We start from the raw sequence: 22,265 nt of genomic DNA, 5'->3' as shown, positions 1-22,265 counted from the left end.
CAGGTAGTAAATAAAGATGCTATCAAACAAAGCCTCTGCCTACCAGAGAGTTAACATATTCACATTGGTTTGCCACCAAAAAGTATAAAAATTATAGCACACCAAAGTTTTCTTATAGTTAAAGTAAAAAGATGGTGCCTCTAAAGATCTATTTTCCCTAATACATTTCATTTACTAAACAACAAATATAACGTTTCAGTATCCTCAGAGTGCTTTAAAGCTGCACAGAGCAAACAAGAGATGTTAGATGCTTACATTGTTGTGAACATCTTAGAAATATAACACCCTATGGAAGGAGAATGGATGTGATGTTCTAGAGGTCTAGTCCAGGGCTCTAAATCTAAGAACAAATGGGACAAGGACAGGGACTGGACCTGTGATTTCAGCAGTATAGAGATCTCTCAGGTGAGGAAATTCCCTTCACTAAGGCAGGTTGCCAGACTCTGTATCTTTTAGAGGCCTGTCCATTGCACTGAGAGCTTGAAAGATTTGTCTAAGCTAACTGCCAAAGTACATGAGAGGCGGGGCTTGAACCCAGGACTTCCTGGCTTTAGGGCCAGCTCCTTATCCACTACTCCATGTTGCCACCCTTAAGAGCAAATGATTGTGCAAAACAAATACTTTGTGTAAACATCACTGATAGCTAACAAGTAAAATTGTAGAAGTATACTTTAATTTTAGTAGTATTATACAGGTGTGGTTCTATGGTGCAGTTACATTATAGCTAGCATCCTTTGCTACAAGTCTCTTCTAGAACTGTGGTATACTGGCATTTGAAAGTGGACAACTTCAATGCATTTTGAGGTGCCCTATTTGCTCCATGGGAGCTATTTTTGCAGTTGGAGGTATAAGCTGAAAAATTCTGCATCCTATAAAGTTCTGCTCTGTTTTTACAGTAGCCAAACTTGCTCAGTAAAAGAAAAAAATCCCTTCGGAAGGCCTTTGTGAAAATTGCATATAGAAATGGATTTGCACAGGAGTTAACTGGGTAAAATAACACCAGTAAAATTTTGGAGTTGGTCACTGTGATGAGGGGTACTTTGAATGCAGCTGAGATGGCAAAAAATGAGATAGGTGCCATGCAGGTGAAATCAGTGAATATCAGAATCGCCATTTTCTTGGCAATCTTTGTATCTTTGTTGGCTGCTACAAGCTCCGGATTCTGGACTGCAAAGTAAATTTTAATATAACAAGCACAAATGATGATAAAGGCAACCACGTTGATTACCAAGATGATCAGGATGTATGCTTGGGAGAGAGTGGTCTCAATATCCATGGGGAGACAAATGCTGACCTTCATGTAATTGCTAACTCCCACAAGGGGCAAGGCTGCGAATATCGTGGAAAATAGCCAGCCTGCAAGCATGATCAGAACTGCGTGTCTCAGTTGTAGCTTTCGATCTAGTTGCATGGCATATGTAATGGTGTGCCACCTTTCTAGAGTGATTACAGTGAGTGTGTAGACAGAAAGTTCACTGGCAAACACAGTGAAAAACCCAGCAGCACTGCAACCACTCCCTGTCTGCCAGTCTATGGCATGGTTATGATACTGACCTCTGGTTTTAGAATCGACTGAGGCAATGAGCAGCAAATAGAGCCCCATGCAAAAATCTGCAAAGGAGAGATTGCACATGAGAAAGCGGGGCACTGTCATTTTATAATGACTGGTCAGCAGAACGAAGAGGACAGCGAGGTTTCCCATGATGGCTAGGAGATTTATGAGCCAAATGAGGATTCGAAGGAAGTCATAGCCCATGATATCTTCACAAGGGTTAAAGGCGTCTGGTTCAGGAGCACATCGAAGTATTTTAGGTGAGCAGAAGCCATAGTCATAATCCCAGATACTTAGTTCACTCTCCGCAAAGATGGTAGAATAGCTGCAAGAAGAATATCTTAATTGGATGTAAACTTAAGAAATTTTCTTTGGTTCTGAGTAAAAAAAAAAAATGCAAGAATAATCTTTAGTACTGTTTTTTAAGCCAAAGAAACAAAAGGAAACAAAACCACAACAAGCCCTGGTCTCACATTTATTTGTTAAATTATCTCAGAACTCTGAATTGATGTAGGAGTTCTTTAAGAAAGAAATAAAACACCATTTAGACGTTTTTCTTTATAGATTGTGCACATTGATGCGAAGACTTAATGAAGTTGTTTACAGAGGATGATTTTCTTTGGAAAACAAATTTAGAGACACAATATATGCTTGCTAAACTTGAAAGAATCCTTTCTTGGCATTTTCTTGGCTATTTATCTCATTTATTTGCCAGCCAAACTACTATCAAGCTGTTATTCTATAGTAGAGTACAAGCCTCGTTGCAAGGCTTACTTTGAAAATCTACAATAGCTCCTGGTACACTTGTTTTCCCTTAAGATTTCAGTCTTGAACCAACAATAGTGTAGTATGTAGAAGTAGGGTCAGTGATAGATTAGGAAATATGGAAGGCCTGGGGTTTGAGGGAAGGAGTGAGACCATGATGGTAAGAGATAAGTAAAAGGTATGGTGAAAAGTGTGTGTCAAGCAAAAGGAAACTAGGAAAATAGTTCTGCTGCGTAGGGGACACATTTAAATGGAAAGAAATTTCTCATCTGCATCAGGTAAAAATAATGGCTATAACTCTGAAGGAGTTGTTAGAACACTCAGTGTTTGGCCAAGATATGATACACATAGGCCCAGTAAATATACCTTTTGGTGGAGAGGAATAGATTATTATCAAAATAGCAGGGGCTATAAAACTGATAGTATCCTGTCAAGATCCTTGCAAATATTTTAAATTATGGTTGGTCACTTACACTTTTCTTTTTACTCCTGCCCCAACTCAATAATCTGCCTTACAAAATTAAAAAAAATGATAAGGGGGAAAAACGTCTTAAGAACCAGACCTTCAAAGAGATGTTTGATGTGAATAATAATATAGAGAGCAGTTTGGAAAACAGATGTTATACATGAGAGAAGGGAGATGCTTACCAAAGGGATACTACTCTCTAAGTGCAGTTATGGAAATGAAAATAACTTGATATAGGAATCTTTGCCTCTTTATTAACTGTGTGATGTATCAGTTCCCATTTCATGCATTTCAATTTTAATGTTTTCTGCCTTTAAAGATGTGAGACAGGGATAAAAAAAGAGATTAACAAAGGCAGGGAAAAGAGTGAACTTAAAGAGAAGAAAATTAATGATATGGAAGAACAAACAGTAATTATCTTGGGGGCACTTGGTTTTGCATGTAATGGTAATTCTGAACCTCAGGAAATGTAAAGATGTAGCAATGACTATTTTTCTGCGGTAGTAACATCTGTATTTGAAGGTGAGTCTATTAGAAATAAACGGTTGAGATCTCAACAGGATAGACATGTAGTTACAATATAGTATAGATGAAGTTGGAGGATATAGGTCAGTAAAGGGCACATTTTATTAAACTATGTGTGCCTTGCCAAGTACCTCGAAGGTATTTCTTCCATGTATAAATACCCCTAAGTCTCTCCCTTCTCCTAAATTTCTTCATATATAGCTCTTGGACACCCATTTTGATCCATATTTTCACTGCCAACAGTGCCTTGGGGGGAATGGACCTTTCGTGAATGGGAAAATTTTGTTTTGCTCTCATCATGAAATAACATAGGGAAAACATTTCTTGTTTCTTATGCTTGTTTTCCTCTGCTCCAAAATATTAAGACCCCAGGATTAGGCACCGAGACAACTTTAAACTAAGAAGGTTGGTGATTTAGATAGCCTAAATCCCTATGATGACTTTGGAAATAGCCTAGAATTCATCAAAAACCAACTTAGAAGTTATCTATTATATACATCAAATGGAGAAAGGTCTCTCCTGAGTCAAATCACCTCAAATTAAGCTATCATCTGGCTATTAATGACTTCAAAATATGTTTGAATAAATTCATTAATTTTTGAAATGTTATATATAACTAAGCAGTTAGACACAATGTGCCAGTTTTTGAGTGTCTGGTTCTAGAATAGCAAGGTGACACTTGAAAAAAGAAATTCCTATTTTATAGCTATTAAAACACCCTTTGCAACACTCTTCCCTTCCAAGATTGATCTGATATTTAAGGAAAAACATACCTTTGTATCAAAAATAATGAAGTGCATTCAGAATTATATTTCTTTGCATGCAAATACTTACAATGTTTCATTATTTGGTTTCCTTGCTGTGCTTTCACATTGTTTGGAAAAGTTTTCAAAAATGAAAAGTGAAATATTCTGGCTAAAATAGAAGAAAGAAGGAGTTAAGCTTTTGGTCTTTAAATGAAATCTGATCATGTCTATTTATGCTTTGTTCCTCCAAATTCTTTACCTATTACACCAACATCTATGTTCTGCACCATTGTCCTAACTGAAGTGCTACCTGGTGGGAAACTAAAGGCTTCTGAATTGTCATTATAGTGTTCTCAGCTTAGATAAAACACTCCTGAATGCTAAGTATTTTGTGTGGGCTCTAGAGAGAAAAATCTTGTATTTGTTACAATGAAGCTTGGCTCTCACAATGCTCATTAAAAGCTTCCTTTGTTGAATATTAAGGCTTGCTGTTCATCACTATCCTCTCTACTTTGACCTTGGTAAGTAGGTAACCAGTAAAAGTTCATGGCTTTGAATCATATCTTGAGGTCTGTTTTGCAAAAACTGAACAAAAGTTGAGGATTTTGGATTCTAGTTTGGATATCTATCATGGTTTTATATTTATGGATTGAAATGTTTTCTTCCCAACCCTCCATCTCCCAAGTCCCTATAATCGATTAGCCAGTGGGCATCTGGAAAAATAGCAAGAATATAAAAGAATATCAGCATTTGCACACCTATGAACAAGCTAGGGTTAAGTACAAAGGGAAAATGGATTAAGAAAAAGAGGACAGAGGATAGAAAGATGTGAGAATATCAGTATTTCCCAACAGAAGGACAAAATAACTTTACATCTTTTTCAGCTATGTTGATGAGAGAAGTCATTTTATATAAACCCCCTTGTCCAAAAGTGGGAAAGTAGGTTAAGTGTCAGAGTTAGGAATGAATTGTCCTTTATAAAACTATGGGTGGGTGCTTTTCCATGTGTATTTGTTAGATTACACTTCATGGATACAGTATCACAAAATGTTAGCACTGAAAGAAACAAAGTCATCTAATCAATTATCTCGTGGATGCCACACTGAAATCCAGAGAATAAAGGAATGAAATAAATTAAAAAACCCCAAATGTTTAGTGTTTACTCTGTGCCAAGTACTGTGCTAAGCATGGAGGGTACAAATACAAAAGCAAAAACAACTTCTCAAGGAGCTTATATTTAAACAGAGGGGAGTGAGGAACAGTATAGTGGGGAATATGTTATACCAATGGTAAGTGAAGCCCTAGGGGAAAAGACTGACACATTCCATCCAAGAACAATATAAGAGTTGATTTGATCATGGTTCATGGATCCAGAACTAGAGTGGGGTGGAGCAGTAAGAGGACTGGCAAAAAGGCTGGGGTGAAGGTAGCCAGGAGGTAGAGAATGATGGGCTTTTGTGAAATAGAATTCTGGGACAGCTGTCACCAACCAGGAGATAGGTATTTTGCATGTAGTTGTCTGTATGTTATTATTCCCGTTAGAAAGTAAGCCCTTTGATAAAAGGGACTGTATTTGCCTTTCTTTGTATGCCTGGGTCTAGTAATAATTTAATAAGGGCATGACAACCAAAGTTATAGAGCTAGTGAATGTCAGAGTCAGGTTTTGAACACAGGTTTCCTGACTCCACTTCTGATCTTTCTGCTGTACCACAACGGCTTCCCCAAATGTTGGATCAAATGTTTTTGGGGCCCTCCTGTCCTGATACGGTATTATGCAGATATTTTTGTTCTCTGGAGACAAACCTGCTGCTTAGAAGAAATGTGAATATTCCTGGCTTTCAGATGCTATCCCTTGGCAAAACCCTCTTTATCTTCATGGAAACCTTAATAAAAGATACCAAGGGACCTTTCAGGCCATCTGCTCAATACAGCTGTGTGCTATCCAGTACATTGCAGGTGCAGGTCAGGGTTGTGACACCAAGTTGCACAAACATTCCTTTGGCATCTAACTTTAGCCCTCCAGCAGCATCTAAAGTTTGAGACTTCAGCCTGGAATCTGAACCTAAAGAATCTTTCAGTTTGAAGTTCTTGCCTTCTCTGTCTGACATTAACAACAACAGTAGCTAGCATTTGTGTAGTGTTTTAACTTTTGCAAGGAGCAGTATGTGTATTATCTCGTTTAATCTGCACAACAACCCTGGGAAGTAAGTGCTATTATTCTCATCTCCATTTCACAGATGAAGAAACTGAGGCATAGAGCGAGCACATGACTTGTACAAGACCACATAGCTAAGAAGTGCCTGAGGCAGGAGTCAAAATCAGGACTTCCTGACTCACAGGCTGGTGCTCTATTGACTGCACCAGCGAGATGCCTCTAAGGAAATGCTTATTGAGTTGTATCACATAAACCCATTTCTCCCAGAGGTAGCTTTTTTTTTCTTCTACAAATAGAATCAAAAGCAGCTGAACTAAATTTTAGGTCTCACTGCTCTCAGAAGGTTTGTTAAATCTTTTTCATGGCAGTGTAGGCTTGGAAGTGTAAGATTATGGAAATCACTTTATCAAAAAACATTTTAAAGTACCTACCTAATTATATATTATCCTGTCTTAAACATTATACCTGTCTTCTTTTCTCCCAGCTTTGACTTAAGGGCAAAGATTCTGTCTTACATTCATTTGTGTTGCCAGCACAAAAAAATTCCCTTTCCATAAACTCAGCTCTTATACATCCAGCTTGTCCTTGAAGACCTCAGGCGAGGAGGAGTCCATTACCCACTAATGCAGTCCATTCCACTTTTGGATAAATATGTTGGTTAGGAAATTTTTCCTCATGTCAAACATAAATTGTTCTCTTTGTACTTTCCACCCATTGCTACTTGTTCTGCCAGTATGACATTTGTAAAACACTTAGTACAGTGCTTGGCACATAGTAAGCTCTAAATGTTCCTTTGTCCTCCACTTCCTCTCTAGAACCTGGAACAACAAATCTAATCTTTCTTTCATATGACATCACTTTGTGTGTTTGAATATAGCTATACAGTCTTCTCCAGTTTCAGCATTCTCATTTCTTTCACCTAATCCTCATGACTCCATGACTCTTCATTGTCCTGATTGCCCTCCTCTACTCTTTTTAATGGGGGCATCTAGGTAGCATGATGGATAGAGTGCCAGGTCTGGAGTCATAAAGACTCATCTTCCTGAGTTCAAATCCGGCTTCATACAGCTACTAGCTGTGTGACCCTGGTCAAATTGCTTAACTCTATTTGCCTCAGTTTCCTCATCTGTAAAATGAACTGGAGAAAGAAATGGCAAATCACTCTAGTATCTTTGTCAAGAAAACCTCAGATGGGGTCATGAAGAGTCAGACACAACTAAAACAACTGAACAATAACAACAATCACTCTCATTAATATAATTTTTAAAATGTGACACTCAAAACTGAATATAATCTGATCTGATTTGACAAGGACACAGTTTAGTAGCACTATCACTTATCTAGTCCTGTGCATTGTGTCTCTTCTAAAAAAAATTGTGTTGATTTTCTTGGCTGCCATAATACATTGTTGAACTTGCAGTCAACTGATCTAACCCTTTCTTTCTTCTCTTCCTTGCACCTAGATAATTTTTTAGATAAACTGCTATTTAAATACCCTTCCTTTATCTGATAATTGTCATTTAGTCAATAAACATTTATTAAATACCTACCATGTGCCAGGCACTGCACTAAATACTAGGGATACAAAGAAAGACAAAAGATAGTCCCTGTTCTCCAGTTATTCACAGTCTGATGGGCAGACAACATGCAAACAGCTATATACAAACAAGTGATTGATAATACAAGCTTCTAAAGTTGCTTTTTTGAACCAAGTATGAGACTTTCCACTTATACTTAGTAAATAATCTGGCCCATTGTTCTATCCAATTCAGATATTTTAAAATCTTTCCCCTTTCATCTAATATGTGGGCGATCCCTCCCCACTCTGTATCAACAGATCATTGATACAAATAAGAAATAGCCCAAGGCCAAGCACAGAGTCTAGATTTGTTCCACTAGAGACCTCTTCCCAAGATGATACGGGACTACTCTCTCTAGCCAAACTTTCAACCACCTCCTAATACACACAATTATACAATCCACACACATCTCCCTGGACAACACAATAGATTCCTAAATTTTTCACTAGGCAAGTAGACTTTATTTACAGCACCCCCCCATCTACCAGCTTAATAACTGTCAAAAAAGAAAGTCTTCTCTTTGGTGAAGCCATGCCTGTCTCTTTGCTACCACCAATTTCTTTTCTATATGGTCATTAACCTTCTTTTAATGCTATGTTCTAGATTTTTGCTGTGAGTGAAAGTCATTCTCAGTGACCGATAGTTTGTAAGCTCCATTTAAAAAAAAAAAAATCAAAACAAAATCCATCCTCCAATCCTGCTAGCCTTTACCATTCTTCAATATCTTTCCAAGAACATCAACATTGGCTGTTAATTACCCTTCACCAAATTGTTCAATAAGTGGGATGTAGTTTATCTGGGTCAGGTAACTTGAACTCATCAAGGGCAGGTAGGGGCTCTCAGTTTCGCAATAATTATCTTCATTATAAAATGTGTATTGGTCATTTTTGTTGAGTCCTTTTTAATACAGAGATCTTTCTTGGTAGAGAAAATAGAAACAAAATGAGCTGACTAGCTTTGCCTTTCATCTGAATTGTTATCTTTGCCCTTCCCAAAGGTTCTCTCTCTTTTTTGATTCTCCCCTTTATCTCAATGTACTGAAAATTTTTTTTCTGACCTATTTATATAATCTCAGTGATGATCCCCTGGGTCCAGTTGTCTCCATGGAGATAACTCCTAAAACTATATATCTATTACTACTTTCTCTAGTTCCAGTTCCATATTACCAATGATACATTAGACACTTCTACCTAAATGTCCCATAGGCACCTGAAACTATATACAAAATGGGACTCGTTATCTTCCATCCTAAATATATCCCTTCTCTAAACTTCCCTATTTCTGTTCAGAGAGCAACTATCTTTCCAGTTACTCAGGTTGGCAATGTATGTGTCATCCTTGACTCAAAAGTAATTTCATTCATTTCCCCCACCCATCCAATTAGTTGTCAAGTCTTGCTGATTTTCTCTGTGCAACATCTCCCGTATCTTCCCCCTTCTGTCCACTCATAACTATCACCTTAGTTCAGGGCCTCATCATCTTTTGCCTGGACTATTATTGTTGCTTCCCTCATCAATCCATCTACCTTATAAACACCAAAATAATCTTCCCAAGGCACTTACCTGACTATACCAACACCCCTGTGCTCCCTTAAGACCTTTTCCTGATTCCTTAGGCCTTGCAGGACAAAGTACAAACTCTTAAACCTGGCATTTAAAGCCCTGTGAAGTCTGGCATAACCAACATGACTATTCTTGCATTATCTTTTTATGTACTTTTTATTCCAGTCAGACTAGCTTGCTTGCTGTTCTCTGAATATACCATCTCATTTCCCACCTTGGTGCTGCCCAACATTTGAGGAATCCACACTCTACTCATCTTGACCTCTAAGAAGTCTTAGCTTCCTTCAAGACTCAGCTCAGGAGTCAGCTCCTTAGGGGAGCCTTTCTTATACCCCTCAATTTTAGTACTTTTCAGGAACATGCTGGATCCCTATGTAAAATATAAGTTCCTCAGGTCAAGGGCAATTTTATTTTTTCTTTGTATTTCCAGTACCTAGCATTGTGCCATACTCCTAGTAACTGCTTAATAAATATCTGTTGATTTGAATTTACTTAATTCTATTCATTTTCTGTGTAGCTCTGATTCTCTCCCAATTTGACCCAGAGTACTTTGTAAAGTCAGGAACGAGCAGGTCCTATGTCTAGGTAATTAACACCCCAAGATAGTGGAGAATTTTTTTCTCCTTGTGTCTCACATAGGGCATCAGTGACAGGACAATACAATTCATTTCAGAGCCTGTAAACATGTTTTCTATGCTATGGAAGGCGGGAGGGAAGGAAGGGGGGGGAGAGAGAGAGAGAGAGAGAGAGAGAGAGAGAGAGAGAGAGAGAGAGAGAGAGAGAGAGAGAGGAGTAGATAGGTGATGGCAATGGTCGATTTCTGTGGAAAGTGTCTCATTCTCCTGCCCTTCTCCACCCCCACTCCCATTTTCTTTTGACTGCTTTGAGTCCTAGGTTTGGTTCCTGAGAATGGGGAAACAGGCACAGAAAGCTTCCTTCCCCAAGGGAAACTGGAGAAGCCAGGCAGTAAGGGGTCCAAAACTGGAACAAAGTAAGTCAGTGGCTCTTATCAATTTTGTTACTTATTAAGAGAATTAATCATGAGTGAGCTTCTCTGGGCTCCTGTCCTGGGGTTTAAAGAAAATAAAAATGGAAGTCACTCATCAGCATGCCTGGGAGAGGAATAACTGAGGAAATCCCCTTGCAGTATTTTGTGTCTGTTTTACTTAGAAGATTAAGACACTGTGTTAATTTAAACATCTTAAAGCCGTACTCCATGCGCCCCCCCCCTCCCCGCCCCCCACGTCCCCCAGATACCCCAAGGCAATGGTGAACTCTGAGGAGGCATGGGACTGATTAGACTTTGACGAGCCAAGTTATGTCCTCAATTTTGCAACGACTAAATTAGGCTATAATTCAATTAGCCTAGAATGGTGACAGAGGCATTGCAGATGTAGGGTGAATTAACTATTTGGCAATAGTGTTCCCCTAGGGAAAAAGTTCTTTTCTTTCTCTTATTCTTCTCTCTTTTGACAGAGACCCCACTCGCATGCAGCTGCCTAACACACACTCTAGGGGGCTGACATTGGCTAGTCTGAAAATGTGAATTTCTGGAACAACTGTAGTTGGTTTTCTTTTCTTCTTTAAAAAAATAAAACAACTTACTCCTCTGTTGGCAGGTTTATAAATGCACAGCAATGGCTGGGGTAAGTTAAGGTGGCTTCCAGAAGATTGACAAATTTTTCCCGGGGTGGTAATTTCTTTAGGGAATAGGATGATGTGGCAATTAACACCTGAATGGACTCCAGCCCATAGCTAGGTAGTGCCTCCAGCTTGGTAGAAGAAATATCCCTGTAGAAAAAGAAGATAACTTGTTTGTTTTATCTCATTACATTTTCTTATATCTCATACCTTTCCAGGACAATGACATCATTCTGTTTTTTTTTTTCTTTTTTAAGTTTAGGAGTATGCCTTTTTGTTTGTTTGTTCTCCATAGTATCTTGGTCAATCTCACTGGGTATAAACTTAAAGCAGCGGTATCTTATTTTTAATTGTTGTTAAGGAGCCGTTATTCTGTCCTTTAAGCTTTTGTCTCAGATCCTAGGACCTGCCTGTGCCTGTGTCTGAACATAACATTCAGCGTTTAGGAGAAGTGAAATTACTTGTATTCTGAGACGGCAGGTTCATGCAAAATGCCATCATTTTTTGTATACTACCCCAGGAAAAAGCATTCAGGGCCTCTGAAGTCTTGTTCCCTGATTGATAAAGCTCAGTGGGATAGATTTTCATGAAGTACAGGTTTGTTATTCTATTAAAAACCATTGTGTGGCATTAGCCATCTTCTACCTAGGAAGCAAGATGCAGTCTCCAAAGCAACCGCTCCCCTAAACTCTTTTAGCAACCAATATTTCCCTTCCAGCAGAGCTATGTGAAAAGTTCCCAAATAGGAAAAAAATCAGTCTGTATAAGCAGGTTCCTAGTTCTCAAAATTTGTCAGACTTCATGAAAATATCAAGATAAATTTCCAGTATCCAAATCAAAGGGTTTTCAAAATCCTGCTCATGCTTCAAAACACAATTGAGATCCCATCCCCTATAATGATAGCCTTCAATTTTCACCAGCCTAGCTCAGAATGGTCTCTCCCTCATCTGACTCAAAACACTTAGTGTCCATACCATTTGTATGAACTTAATCACACACTCCCCTCTGGCTACTTATGTGTTGTTGTTTATACATGCTTATGGATAGAATGATAGAATGCTGGACCTCGAGTCAGGAAGGCCTGAATTCAAATCAAGCCTCAGGAATTTAGTAGCAGTGTGACCCTGGGTCAATTAATTTGTCTGCCTCAGTTTCCTTAATTGTAAAATGGAGATCATAATAGCCCCTGCCTGCATAAGTTGCTGGGAGGATCAAATAAGATAAGATTTGTAAAATTCTTAGCATAGTGTCTGATACATAGCAGGTGTTGTAATTTGTGTTCCCTTTTTCTCCCTCCTTGCATGTCCAACTAGATAACAAATTGCTTGTGGGCAGCAAACCTTCTTGAAACAATGTGTGTAAAACTTCATAAGCCTTAAAATGTTATATAAATGTCAATGATTATTATTATAGTTTAACTTATATTCCCTCATTGATACCCTTTCCAGTGTAACAGATATGACTGAGAGAATTTCAGAGACAATTTGGTGAATTCCTTAATTTTACAGAGAAGAAAACTAAGGCCTAAGGTGGTTAAGTGACTTGTCCATGAGGTAGTACAGGGCAAAGGTGGGACTGGAACCCAGATTTTCTGGTGCTAGATTGTTGGAAGCAGAAATCTTAAAAAACAATGATTGTAGTTTTCACAAAAATAACAAATCTTACAAAACTACTCATTTTTTACAGGCCTCATGAGTTGCAAATGAAGTTTTACATTCAGTGTTCTAATCTTATCATGGGCAATTCCAGGGTCTTAAATGGGTAGGACCTTGGCTGATGCCTTAGTTAACTCTTTGAGGACCCATTAATGTTTTGAAAAAAGATGACATGTTTTCCACTTGCAGTTTTTTCACTAGTTCTCATTAGTCATAACTAAGACTTAACCTATAGCAGAGAACTCCAGGAGCAGGGCAGTATGCATTTTCCTTACTTTCCTGTAACCTGGTTACATTGGGTACCAGACTTATTTTCCTTGTGTGAGGGGAGATGCAAGGATGAAGAACCAACTGTGGACAGGGACTCTTTGTCACTGGGAAGTCAGGGCTCAGCCGGTGAGCCCCTGGTCTCCCTATCTCTTAGCAAGTGCTACAGACTTCCAGGATGAAGGCTGCACTGAAGAAGATATGGAAAAAAGGAGAAGAAGGGAGACAGGCCCAGGATTGGCTTCACACACAGGGAGAGGAGGAAGCTGCTCATGTGATGTGGTTTCAGGATCGTTCCTCCACTGACATTGTAACAGCAAGGACCCCAGCATACACAAGAGGGCCTGCTGTACAAGTGCATAAGCCTGCACCTCTAAAAGGAAAGCAACTTCTGAGGGGTCAGCAATCACTTTAATCAAGCACATGTATCATTCACTTAGTTCAGGGGAAAAAGCCAGCTTCCTCAACTTCAGAGAAAATACAGAGAAATAATAATAGACAGACAGGGCTTCCAACTGTCTGACCATAAGCAATACATACATCACAGATCAACAGATAGATCCAACTGTAGTATCAGAGAGGGAAGCACCAACATCTGTGTTTTCAAAGGGTGGGGGTTGGGGGGGATCTGCTTAATGGCAGGCTTCCCAAAGTCTAGTCTGGTCAAACAAATACTTTTAAAGAGTAAGCCCGAAAATAAAACCTCACCTCACAGTCTTTATACACTTTTTAGAGCTAGAGGGCATCACAACCCTTGAGAAACAACCAGTGCCTCATTAACAAAATGTGTGGGCCTTCGTACAAATCTTCCCTAATCAAACTCCCGTTAATGGACAGGCTCATTAATGGGTGGGGAAGATCTTCCCATTAAGAAGGTAAATTATATTAACAATAAGCCAAAATGCATTATCAATACAGAAATGTCACTCATATCTGAAAATTTCACCATTCTAGGGTCATTCCTTTGGGTTAAAGCCTTGTGTTGCCAAAATGAAATCTCTGGGAGTGGTAGCTATTTATAGTGAAGCTATTTGGCATTAATGTTTTAGGAGAGATCAATTTATTAGATATTATGAGCCTCACCTGGTTGAACTGAGATCATTTTAGAGTTCTGCAGCTTTCACATTTAGATTGAGAGGAAAAATTGGGAGAGGGAGATCTAAAGACAGACCACTGCCCTGGGAGGACTGACTCCAGTGAGACATTGGAATGGGGTTCCCTGGGCAACCAGAGGCCCTGAGTCCCTGGAATCAGTCATTCAGCAAGCATTTATTAAGTACTTAGTATATGCTAGGCTGAGAATTGAGGTTATAAAGAAAGATAAAAGGTTGGTCCTTGCCCTCAAGGAGCTTATATTCTAATGGGAGAGACAACATGTAGATAGCTATGTACATATAAGATATATACAGAGTTGATGGAAAGGTAATGTTAGACTGAAGGCACTAGTGGGATTTGGGAAACTTAATGGAGAGGCATAGGACAGAACATGGAGAGGACAAAAAAATAGCATAAGGAGAAGCAAGGACACCAAAGACTAACATTTCCAATCTCACACTATTACCTTTTGCCCTCCTGAGTGTTCTCTTCTGGGGCATTATTCCATCAATACCATTTCATAATGATGGAGTCCCTCCACTTGAGGAACAATAATGAGACTATTATTGTGTGTGTGTGTGTGTGTGTGTGTGTGTGTGTGTGAGTCACATGATAACAGAATGTTTCAAATATTACCAGTGGTCTACACCTGATCCTAAGTGGAGGAGATAATTTTGGGCGAGGAGGCCTTCTTAATCTTTGTTAAACATTCTCTGCCTATTCCAATGACATGTTCTAGATGATATGTGGAAGTATTTTCAGGCTTCCACACCACATTCCTGATAGGGTCTAAGCTGTCGTCAATAGCTGCATCATTAGGTACAAATTGAGAATTGTGAGAATGGTATGGGAGCCACTGAACCCTGATAAGAAGTGTGGTGGCGGATACTTCACCATACTCACAAAACATTGGGTCCGATGGCCCCTCTCAAGGCGTCGTTGTGCATTTTCCTCAGGTTCTTATTCTCCTTTAAGTCCCTATGGAAGAAAATGGTGTTTCCTTAGGACTTAATCTTTTTGGTATTCCTGAGAAATGCTAGGTGTGTGTTGTGTCAATATTGGAATATGGATGTATGCACTCATACCCCAAATTATGCTTGCTTCTGAATGTGTACCAAATACACATCCCTGCATAAAGAGAATAGGGGGAAAAGAAAGAAAAAGAATTAGGCAAAGCTATCTGCCAGATGGAGGAAAGATACTGCAGTCCAATAACTCTCTCACTCTGCCTGCTCCACACTCCCAGCAAGAGATGGTTTGATTTAAGGTTCAATATAAGCTAGCAGATGCCTGGGAAATTTGTGCTCTAGGACCCCTGGAAGGCAGATGATACCAGGCTAATCGAAGGAGGGGGGTAGAGCTTAGACAGAGATACTGAAAATTATTTTGACCAAATAAGACCATTCCCTTTCTTTCCTCATTTCTTCCTCCCTCCTCCTACTTCACTTGTATTGAACTGCTGATTCCTGGGGATAGGATGATGGCATGGGATGGGGTCTTTTTTCATTATGTTGAGAATTAACTAAGAAGGAGTGTGATAGAGTGGAAAGAACACAAGATCTGGAACCAGAACCCTTGGCTTTGAGTTCTATCTTTCCCAGCTGACTACCTGAGTAAATTTGGGCAGGTCTTTAAACTTCTCTGAGACTCAGTTACCTTATTTCTAAAGTGGGGAAATATTACTGCATTATCTACCTCCTGGCTCATTGTGAGGATCAAATAATAATCTATCAAAGCCACTACGTATATGTGAGTTATTAGTATTAATAATACTAGTCAGTGCTGGTCCTTGGAAAAATAGGAAGCCCTTTGAGATATATCTTCTATATATCTCCTAATCTCCCTCCAATCTCTCCTATTTCCTGATCCCCTTGGTAAACATCTCTTACCCTTCAATGTCCCAAGTTCCACTTTGTTTATACTTTATTGAAATTTTATTACTATTTTTCTTTTCTTATGACAAGAGAAAATTTGCATAATAAATCTGATCTTTCTTTGGAAGCATAAAAGTTTAGCCCCTGGTTAAAAAGACCTCAAACATCATGAAGGAGATATTTCTGAGGTGAGTAGCTTTCTCTGAACCCTTGAAATCACATTAAACAAATAGCTGCCCTTTCATCATTGGCTAGAAGTCTTCACATTACTAATGATGAGGGAAAGATCAAGAAAGGAATTTTTTCCTGATACTCCTCTTTTAGGCTTTTGTTCCAGTAAACTGGAAATTGGCCAACGGGGTCCCAGTACTTCAAGTATATATAGTCTGCTCTGTCTGGTGCCAACTTACATGGATGCCTGGGGAGTTTGTTTCTGGAAATGCATGATGGTACATAATGAAGGAACCATGTCCCCATTTTAGAGCATATACACAGGCATTCTGTGACTGTTTTTTAATCTGCCTACTGAGAGGTGAAAAAAGTCTTCTTTTGGACTCTAAACTGGAACTGAGAGTGCATACAAAAGGCTCTAATGGAAGAATTCAAACTCCATCTCTGCCCCAGTGACCCTTATTTCCCCTACTTTGGTCACCTACTTTGGCTACTACATGGACATGAGCACACGGAAGTTTTATGTCTTCTCTCCCTTGTGCATTTTATCTCTTTTCCCTGATCTCAAGTGAATGAAGGTAAGAGACAAACAGACCAGGATGTGACCTTATGAGCTTCAAAAAGTCAGAAGAACCAACAAAAGTTAAAGAACTAAGTTTAACTTTAGGCCTGCCTGGTGAGGAGCCAGCCCTGAGGCTAATTTGTTTAAACTAGCCCAGCAATGAGTCAACCTCACTTCTTAGGCACCAGATCCTGCAAGCAAAGGAGCAACTCACCCATTGATTGTAATACCCTGAGAAGGGCACTTGATGAGGGAAATGTTTGTAGCAGTCACATTAAGTTTGAGTAAGCTCTCTCCAGGGTCCAAGGTAGTAGAGGGAGACTGTGGTTTGGGAGGGGGGAATATTTATATTTCTCTTTTTTCATATATCTTCTCAGTAAAGATTTCTTTGTCAAAGTTAATTGGTAGGAATTATTTATGATACTGAAGAGATATCAATTGTTTAAGTAATGCTGGAGTGATAATGACTGGCACTGGCAAATAATATTGGGGTAAAAATAGATTTTTGATATTGGGGAAATATACCAGAAAGGATCATAAACTGAAAGCATCAGAAGAACCCTGCTTCCCCATTAGGGGTACCTTTGGGTTCTTGAGGGGAGATGGGGCAGCATCCTTGATCTGTTAATGTTAAAGGTGGAACTGGGAGATTGAGCCCAGAGCCCCTAGTGGCTTCAACAGTGGTTTTATCTCCTCTTTACTCTAATCCATTGGTGTTTCAGGAGGTTATATCAGAAGACATAAGATCATGTCATCACTCCTTAGGGACTGCTCCTATGCCTTGAAGGTCAGCTCATCTGTATAAGACCACTTATTGTCTCTTGGAGCATTAATTGTGAAGTGAGATATTGTGAGGGGGAAAAAACCCGCAAAACCCAAAGCACCAGACCTCTCCTTCTTGGGTCACCTAGTGAATTCAGGTAGCTTGTTAAAAGTATAGAATTACTAGGCAGTTTTATGGAATCTGTGTAATTTTTTGAGCAAATTCACTTAAGTAACATTTATGTTTTATGTTTTCCAGATTGTAGATAAGAGTTGTTTAAAAACACAAATCAGTGTGGGCAAAGGAAGATGTCTACATGAGCAAGAATTCTATCTTTTTGTGTCAGGGCCAGCTTTTCCCTTGAAAAGCAGTGCTATATCACAGTTCCTATGTTGTTTCTGGGCCAGCTGGCCAGTATTGCTGGCTGAGGACTACTACCAAGGCTCAAGGTCTCTGGGCATGGTGGTCTGGGCTAGTCATAATGAAAGTAGGCAGCCAGGAAGGAGGGAAGAGCTACGGTCCTTGTTCTGAGGGGCCAAAGCAATGTCCAGTGAGTCTAGAGGATAGCTGAGAGAGGAATGTGAACAGCCAGGAGAGGTCTACGGCAGTAGCTACTTGGATAGCTGCCTGAGGATTTTTGTTGCTTTTTAACCTAGAGATCCTTAGTCTTAACTGCTCAGTGTTCACTTGTCTAACTTGGTCATGTGAGTTTGAAAAGTCTCCTCACTGTCAGTGTGTGCTTTAGAAAGCATTTCTTCTATGAGCAAATGGGAGCTGCTCTCATGGTTCAAGCCTGGGCCCTCTAATCTTCTGGCCAGTTCCAGAGTCGGAAAGACCTGAATTCAAATTCTGCTTCAGATACTTACTGCTATATGACCTTGAGTAAGTCACTTAGCCTTGTATGTCTCAGTTTACTCAACTGTAAAATGGGGATAATAGCACCTACCTCCCAGATTTGTTGTGAGGATCAAATGAGACAATAATTTTAAAGTGTGTGGCATAGTATCTGGCATCTAGGAAGTGATATATATATGTATATATATATATATATATATATATATATATATATATATATATATATACACACACATACTAGCCATTCTATTTAATCTCCCTGTTAATGTCATACTTCCAGAGTAGCAAAGGGAACAGGGTCCTTTGCACCCTGATTATATAATTCCAGGTTACTCAGGAAGACAATTTACATCAAGCTAGTCATTACTGCATGGCAAATAGCTCTCTACTATGATATTTCATTGTAGCAAGGCAACATACAGGGCAGAGGGAGGAAGAGATCCTAGGACCAAGCTGAAATGACCTTTAAATAATTACATTCATGATGAATCGAATATTTGTCCTCTAAGAACCAATGTGGTTAAATCCCCAAAGGTTGGATTACTGGACAGATGATGATTTTTTGGCCAAATCAAGTCATGAAGATCCTCCGTTAGTGTGCAAAAGAGGGTTGAGGAGCTATATTGTTGGAGGGAGGACCCACACTTGGGCAATCAGGGGGCTTTAGAAGTCTTGAAGTAATGATTGACTATTTAACTGGGCATTAGTGTCAAAGTGGGATCCTTTATATCTTCTTCCCTGTCTTTCTGATGGTCTCCAAATCATTCCTGTCATCTAAAAATCATCAATACCATGGCAGCCCACTCCCCCAGGGATTGTTTTCAGAATGCTTCTCCTAAGAGTGTTACTGTGGAAACCTTCAGTCCTTTCATACATATCTCAGAACGCACACATTTTGCACATTTCCATCCCTTGGGTATGTTCTGACTTTCAAAGAGATCAGGTTGTCAGAGTCAATTGCTATTTGAAATCTAAATCAAATGGAGTTTCCTTTCCCAAGCTGCCACAATTCTTCCTCGGGTTTCAGTTTGTTTTAATTATGTTCAGTTATGATCGTAAATCTTTCAAATTGGGCTATGTGAGTAAATAATCCCCGTGATAACCAGTTCAAATTAATTGTTCACATTTTCACAAGAGAGAGCTTTGCATGGTTTATTAAAGCCCAGCTCCCTTCCTCTACCATAATCTTTTTTATCTATACATTTTGTAATCCAGTCAAAAAACCAAATAAACCGACCACACTTCCCTGCTTCCTGCTTTGGGGAACTATTCTGAACAGAGTGGGGGAGTCCCTTCCGAATGCTAGCACACACCCATGTGACTACCTTTTAAAATTCAATCGGAGAGGCTAAAAGGAAAAAAAAAATCAAATCAAACCACAAGGCAACAAAATGCTAGGAATAGTAGATTCTGATTACCTGAATTCTCTAGATAACTGTGAACAAATCAGAAAAACAACAGCAATGATGATGATGATAACAGATAGAGCAGTGCCTGGCACACAGTAAGCACTTAATAAATGCTTCTTGACTTGACACATTTCTGTAGCACATTTTCAAAGTTTTCTCTTTTTTATGCTTAACCCTTTTCAATAAAGATGTTCTTAAAATCTTTCCTGACTTACATGTAGTCTAGTGAACATAACTGAGTACATGCTTGCTGACTTAGCTCTTACTGAGGTTTAGTATCATTGGTTCAAAATGTCATTGATTATTAGGTAGTTGGAGACAGCACGGAATAAATGCTGAGCATAGGGCATTAACCAGGTGATTTTTTCTTTTTATAAAAACAAAATCCTTACTATTAACTTTCTTCTTTCTCTTCACAGGTGGAAATTGAATTCCGATTAATTGAGATTGTGTTGAACAAATATTAGACAGGGCATGAGTATCTGTGCATATTCATGGCAGAAACTGATCTGAAGAACTCCAGTGGACCATGAATTAGACATGTCAGTTGGACTGCAGTATTTATATCTCTACATATTCAAAACATATGTATTTGTAGATACTTCTATATGTAGAATGAGGCAAAAGTTATCATTAGGTATGGAGGATCACATAAAAAAGGTATTTGGTTCAGGTCTGAGACAAACTAAGTTGCTTCTTTTATGGAGTTTTAACTTGTCATGAGGTCAAGATCTACATGATTTGTTTAGTGACATGGATAGTCTCCTTAATTTGTTTTATTTCATTTTTTAAAAATAGTCAAGTTCTCATATAGATATACTCACTGCAAGATTAGGTTTTTTTTTTTTAAATATATTCCTGTAGACATTCAGTATGGCACTACTATTTTTAAACACATTTTGTTTAGCTTATCTTTTATCACTGGGTCATCAGCTGCACATGAGATCTATCACTGCATTTGACAGGAGACCTAGGGACCAAAGAAAAGTGAAAAAGGAGGAGGAAACATGGCTGGGGCATGATTCTCCTACTGAGTTAAAGGCAAGTGAGCTCTCTCTAAGCAAGGGTTGATCTAGGAACAAAGTGCTATGGTGGTAACTTAGAATTGAACATTAGGACACTTGACCAGCAGGAAAACCAGGCTTTGATTTTTCTACAATGGAGTCTAGAAAGAAAGCTCTTAAGAATTTTTCCCCCTAAAATTGTGCCTTCTCTGAAATACCATTTATCTGAAAAGGAGGTTATAGAAGGAAGTTGTGAGATGAAGAAGGTATGAAGTGGGGTTGTTGAATATTTAGCAAACTGTCAACCTCTATGTAGGGAGGCAGCCTGCTTTGAAAGTAGGGTGCTTTGGGGTTTCTAGCCAGTCAGTTGCTTGGTAACATATTGAAGTGCTGATGACTAACCACTTGAAAGTTTATTTTTACCTACAGTTAGTTGCTGAAGATTGAATTTGATCTGGTCGCCAGATTAATGTTTCATTTTTATTCATGAGCTGCGGGAATAAGGAGAATACTTACAGTGAAATCAGTGTCGTCCCATTGAATGCATGGCTTTGTATTTCTTCAAATCCATTTCCATATAGCTTGCTGCAGAAAAGGGGGAAATGAGTTGGGGAGCGGGGACAGAATAGAACCCAAAGATATGAGATTAAGAAGTGAAAAATGATTCTCTTTTTTGGGCATTTGGCACTAAGGAAAATTATTATATAATTCACACGTATCTAGCTGCATGTCTCACTGACAGGAGGTTGACTTTTAAAGAGTGAAAGCTTCCAGGGGCCAGGGAATATCCTTTGCTTTAGTTTGGTTTCTGTGTGTAGTATTGTAGGAATGTGGATATTGGTTGGAGTCATTTTGAGACAGTTCAATGGAATAGAATAGAATCAAATAAGTTTTTAGAACTAAAAAAAAAGATGGCTCCCCAGTAGAAAGAGTAGTGATTGTGAGACAGAGGATCTATGATCAAAACTTAACTTCTTTATCTACAAAACAAGGGCTATAGTTGAGGTACATGGATTTCCTAAGGGGTCCATAGAAAGATTTCAAAGGTCCACGAACTTAGATGAGAAAAAATTACACCCTTATTTTAGCTACCTGAGATGTGCATTTCCTTCAAGTATGAAAAGACATTATTCTTAGAAAAGGTCCATAGGCTTCATGAGGCTTCCAAAGGAGTTCATGATGCAAAAATATAAAATGTGAGAGTTGGACTAGATGACTTCAAAGGTTTCTACCAACCCTAAATCATGATCTACTCCAATTTATTTATTTTGCAGATGGAGAAATTGAGCCCCAGAGAAAGGAAGTGCCACAGCTAGTTTTTTTGGGAAAATAGTTTCCAAAACATAAATTATTAAATTATTTGCATTACAAAATAACTCATGATCATGAGATAGAGTTATGAAACAGGTAGCTAGCTATTATAGCAAACTTTTAGAAGGAAGTGCACTATATCATCTATTGGCTTTAGGAATATTCTTTAAAGCACCCAACTGGTTCCTCTATTCATTTGAAGTTCAAGTCCCACCCATTATTCCTAGGGAGCCTCCTTGGTTTACACCAGCTTTCCATGAACTCCTATAGAATTGAGGCTCTGTGAAGCACTTAGAGAGTATTCTGA

The 22,265-nt window shown here is 38.9% G+C and overlaps 1 protein-coding gene across 9 annotated transcripts in view; it reads right to left on the bottom strand.

Moving 5' to 3' along the window:
• Positions 1-656: 656 nt before the first annotated feature.
• LHCGR (luteinizing hormone/choriogonadotropin receptor) overlaps positions 657-22,265 on the bottom strand; it is an 84,118-nt gene continuing 62,509 nt past the window's right edge. For 3 of the 9 annotated variants that reach the window (XM_072635615.1, XM_072635617.1, XM_072635621.1), the window contains 5 exons: positions 21,164-21,232; positions 14,913-14,987; positions 10,957-11,142; positions 4,143-4,223; positions 657-1,877 (listed from right to left, as the gene is read on the bottom strand). In XM_072635615.1, the coding sequence (XP_072491716.1) occupies positions 725-1,877; positions 4,143-4,223; positions 10,957-11,142; positions 14,913-14,987; positions 21,164-21,232 (1,564 nt within the window). In that variant the 3' untranslated portion in view covers positions 657-724. Of the gene's footprint in view, positions 1,930-4,142; positions 4,224-10,956; positions 11,143-14,912; positions 14,988-21,163; positions 21,233-22,265 lie in introns of all 9 variants that reach the window. The other 6 variants (XM_072635618.1, XM_072635622.1, XM_072635624.1 and 3 more) reach the window with 5 other exon arrangements.

This window comes from Notamacropus eugenii, chromosome 1 (genome assembly GCF_028372415.1).
Source record: "Notamacropus eugenii isolate mMacEug1 chromosome 1, mMacEug1.pri_v2, whole genome shotgun sequence".
Classification (NCBI taxonomy): domain Eukaryota; kingdom Metazoa; phylum Chordata; class Mammalia; order Diprotodontia; family Macropodidae; genus Notamacropus; species Notamacropus eugenii.
The sequence above is the reverse complement of the archived record's forward strand: the minus strand, read 5'-3'. Positions and strand labels throughout refer to the sequence as shown.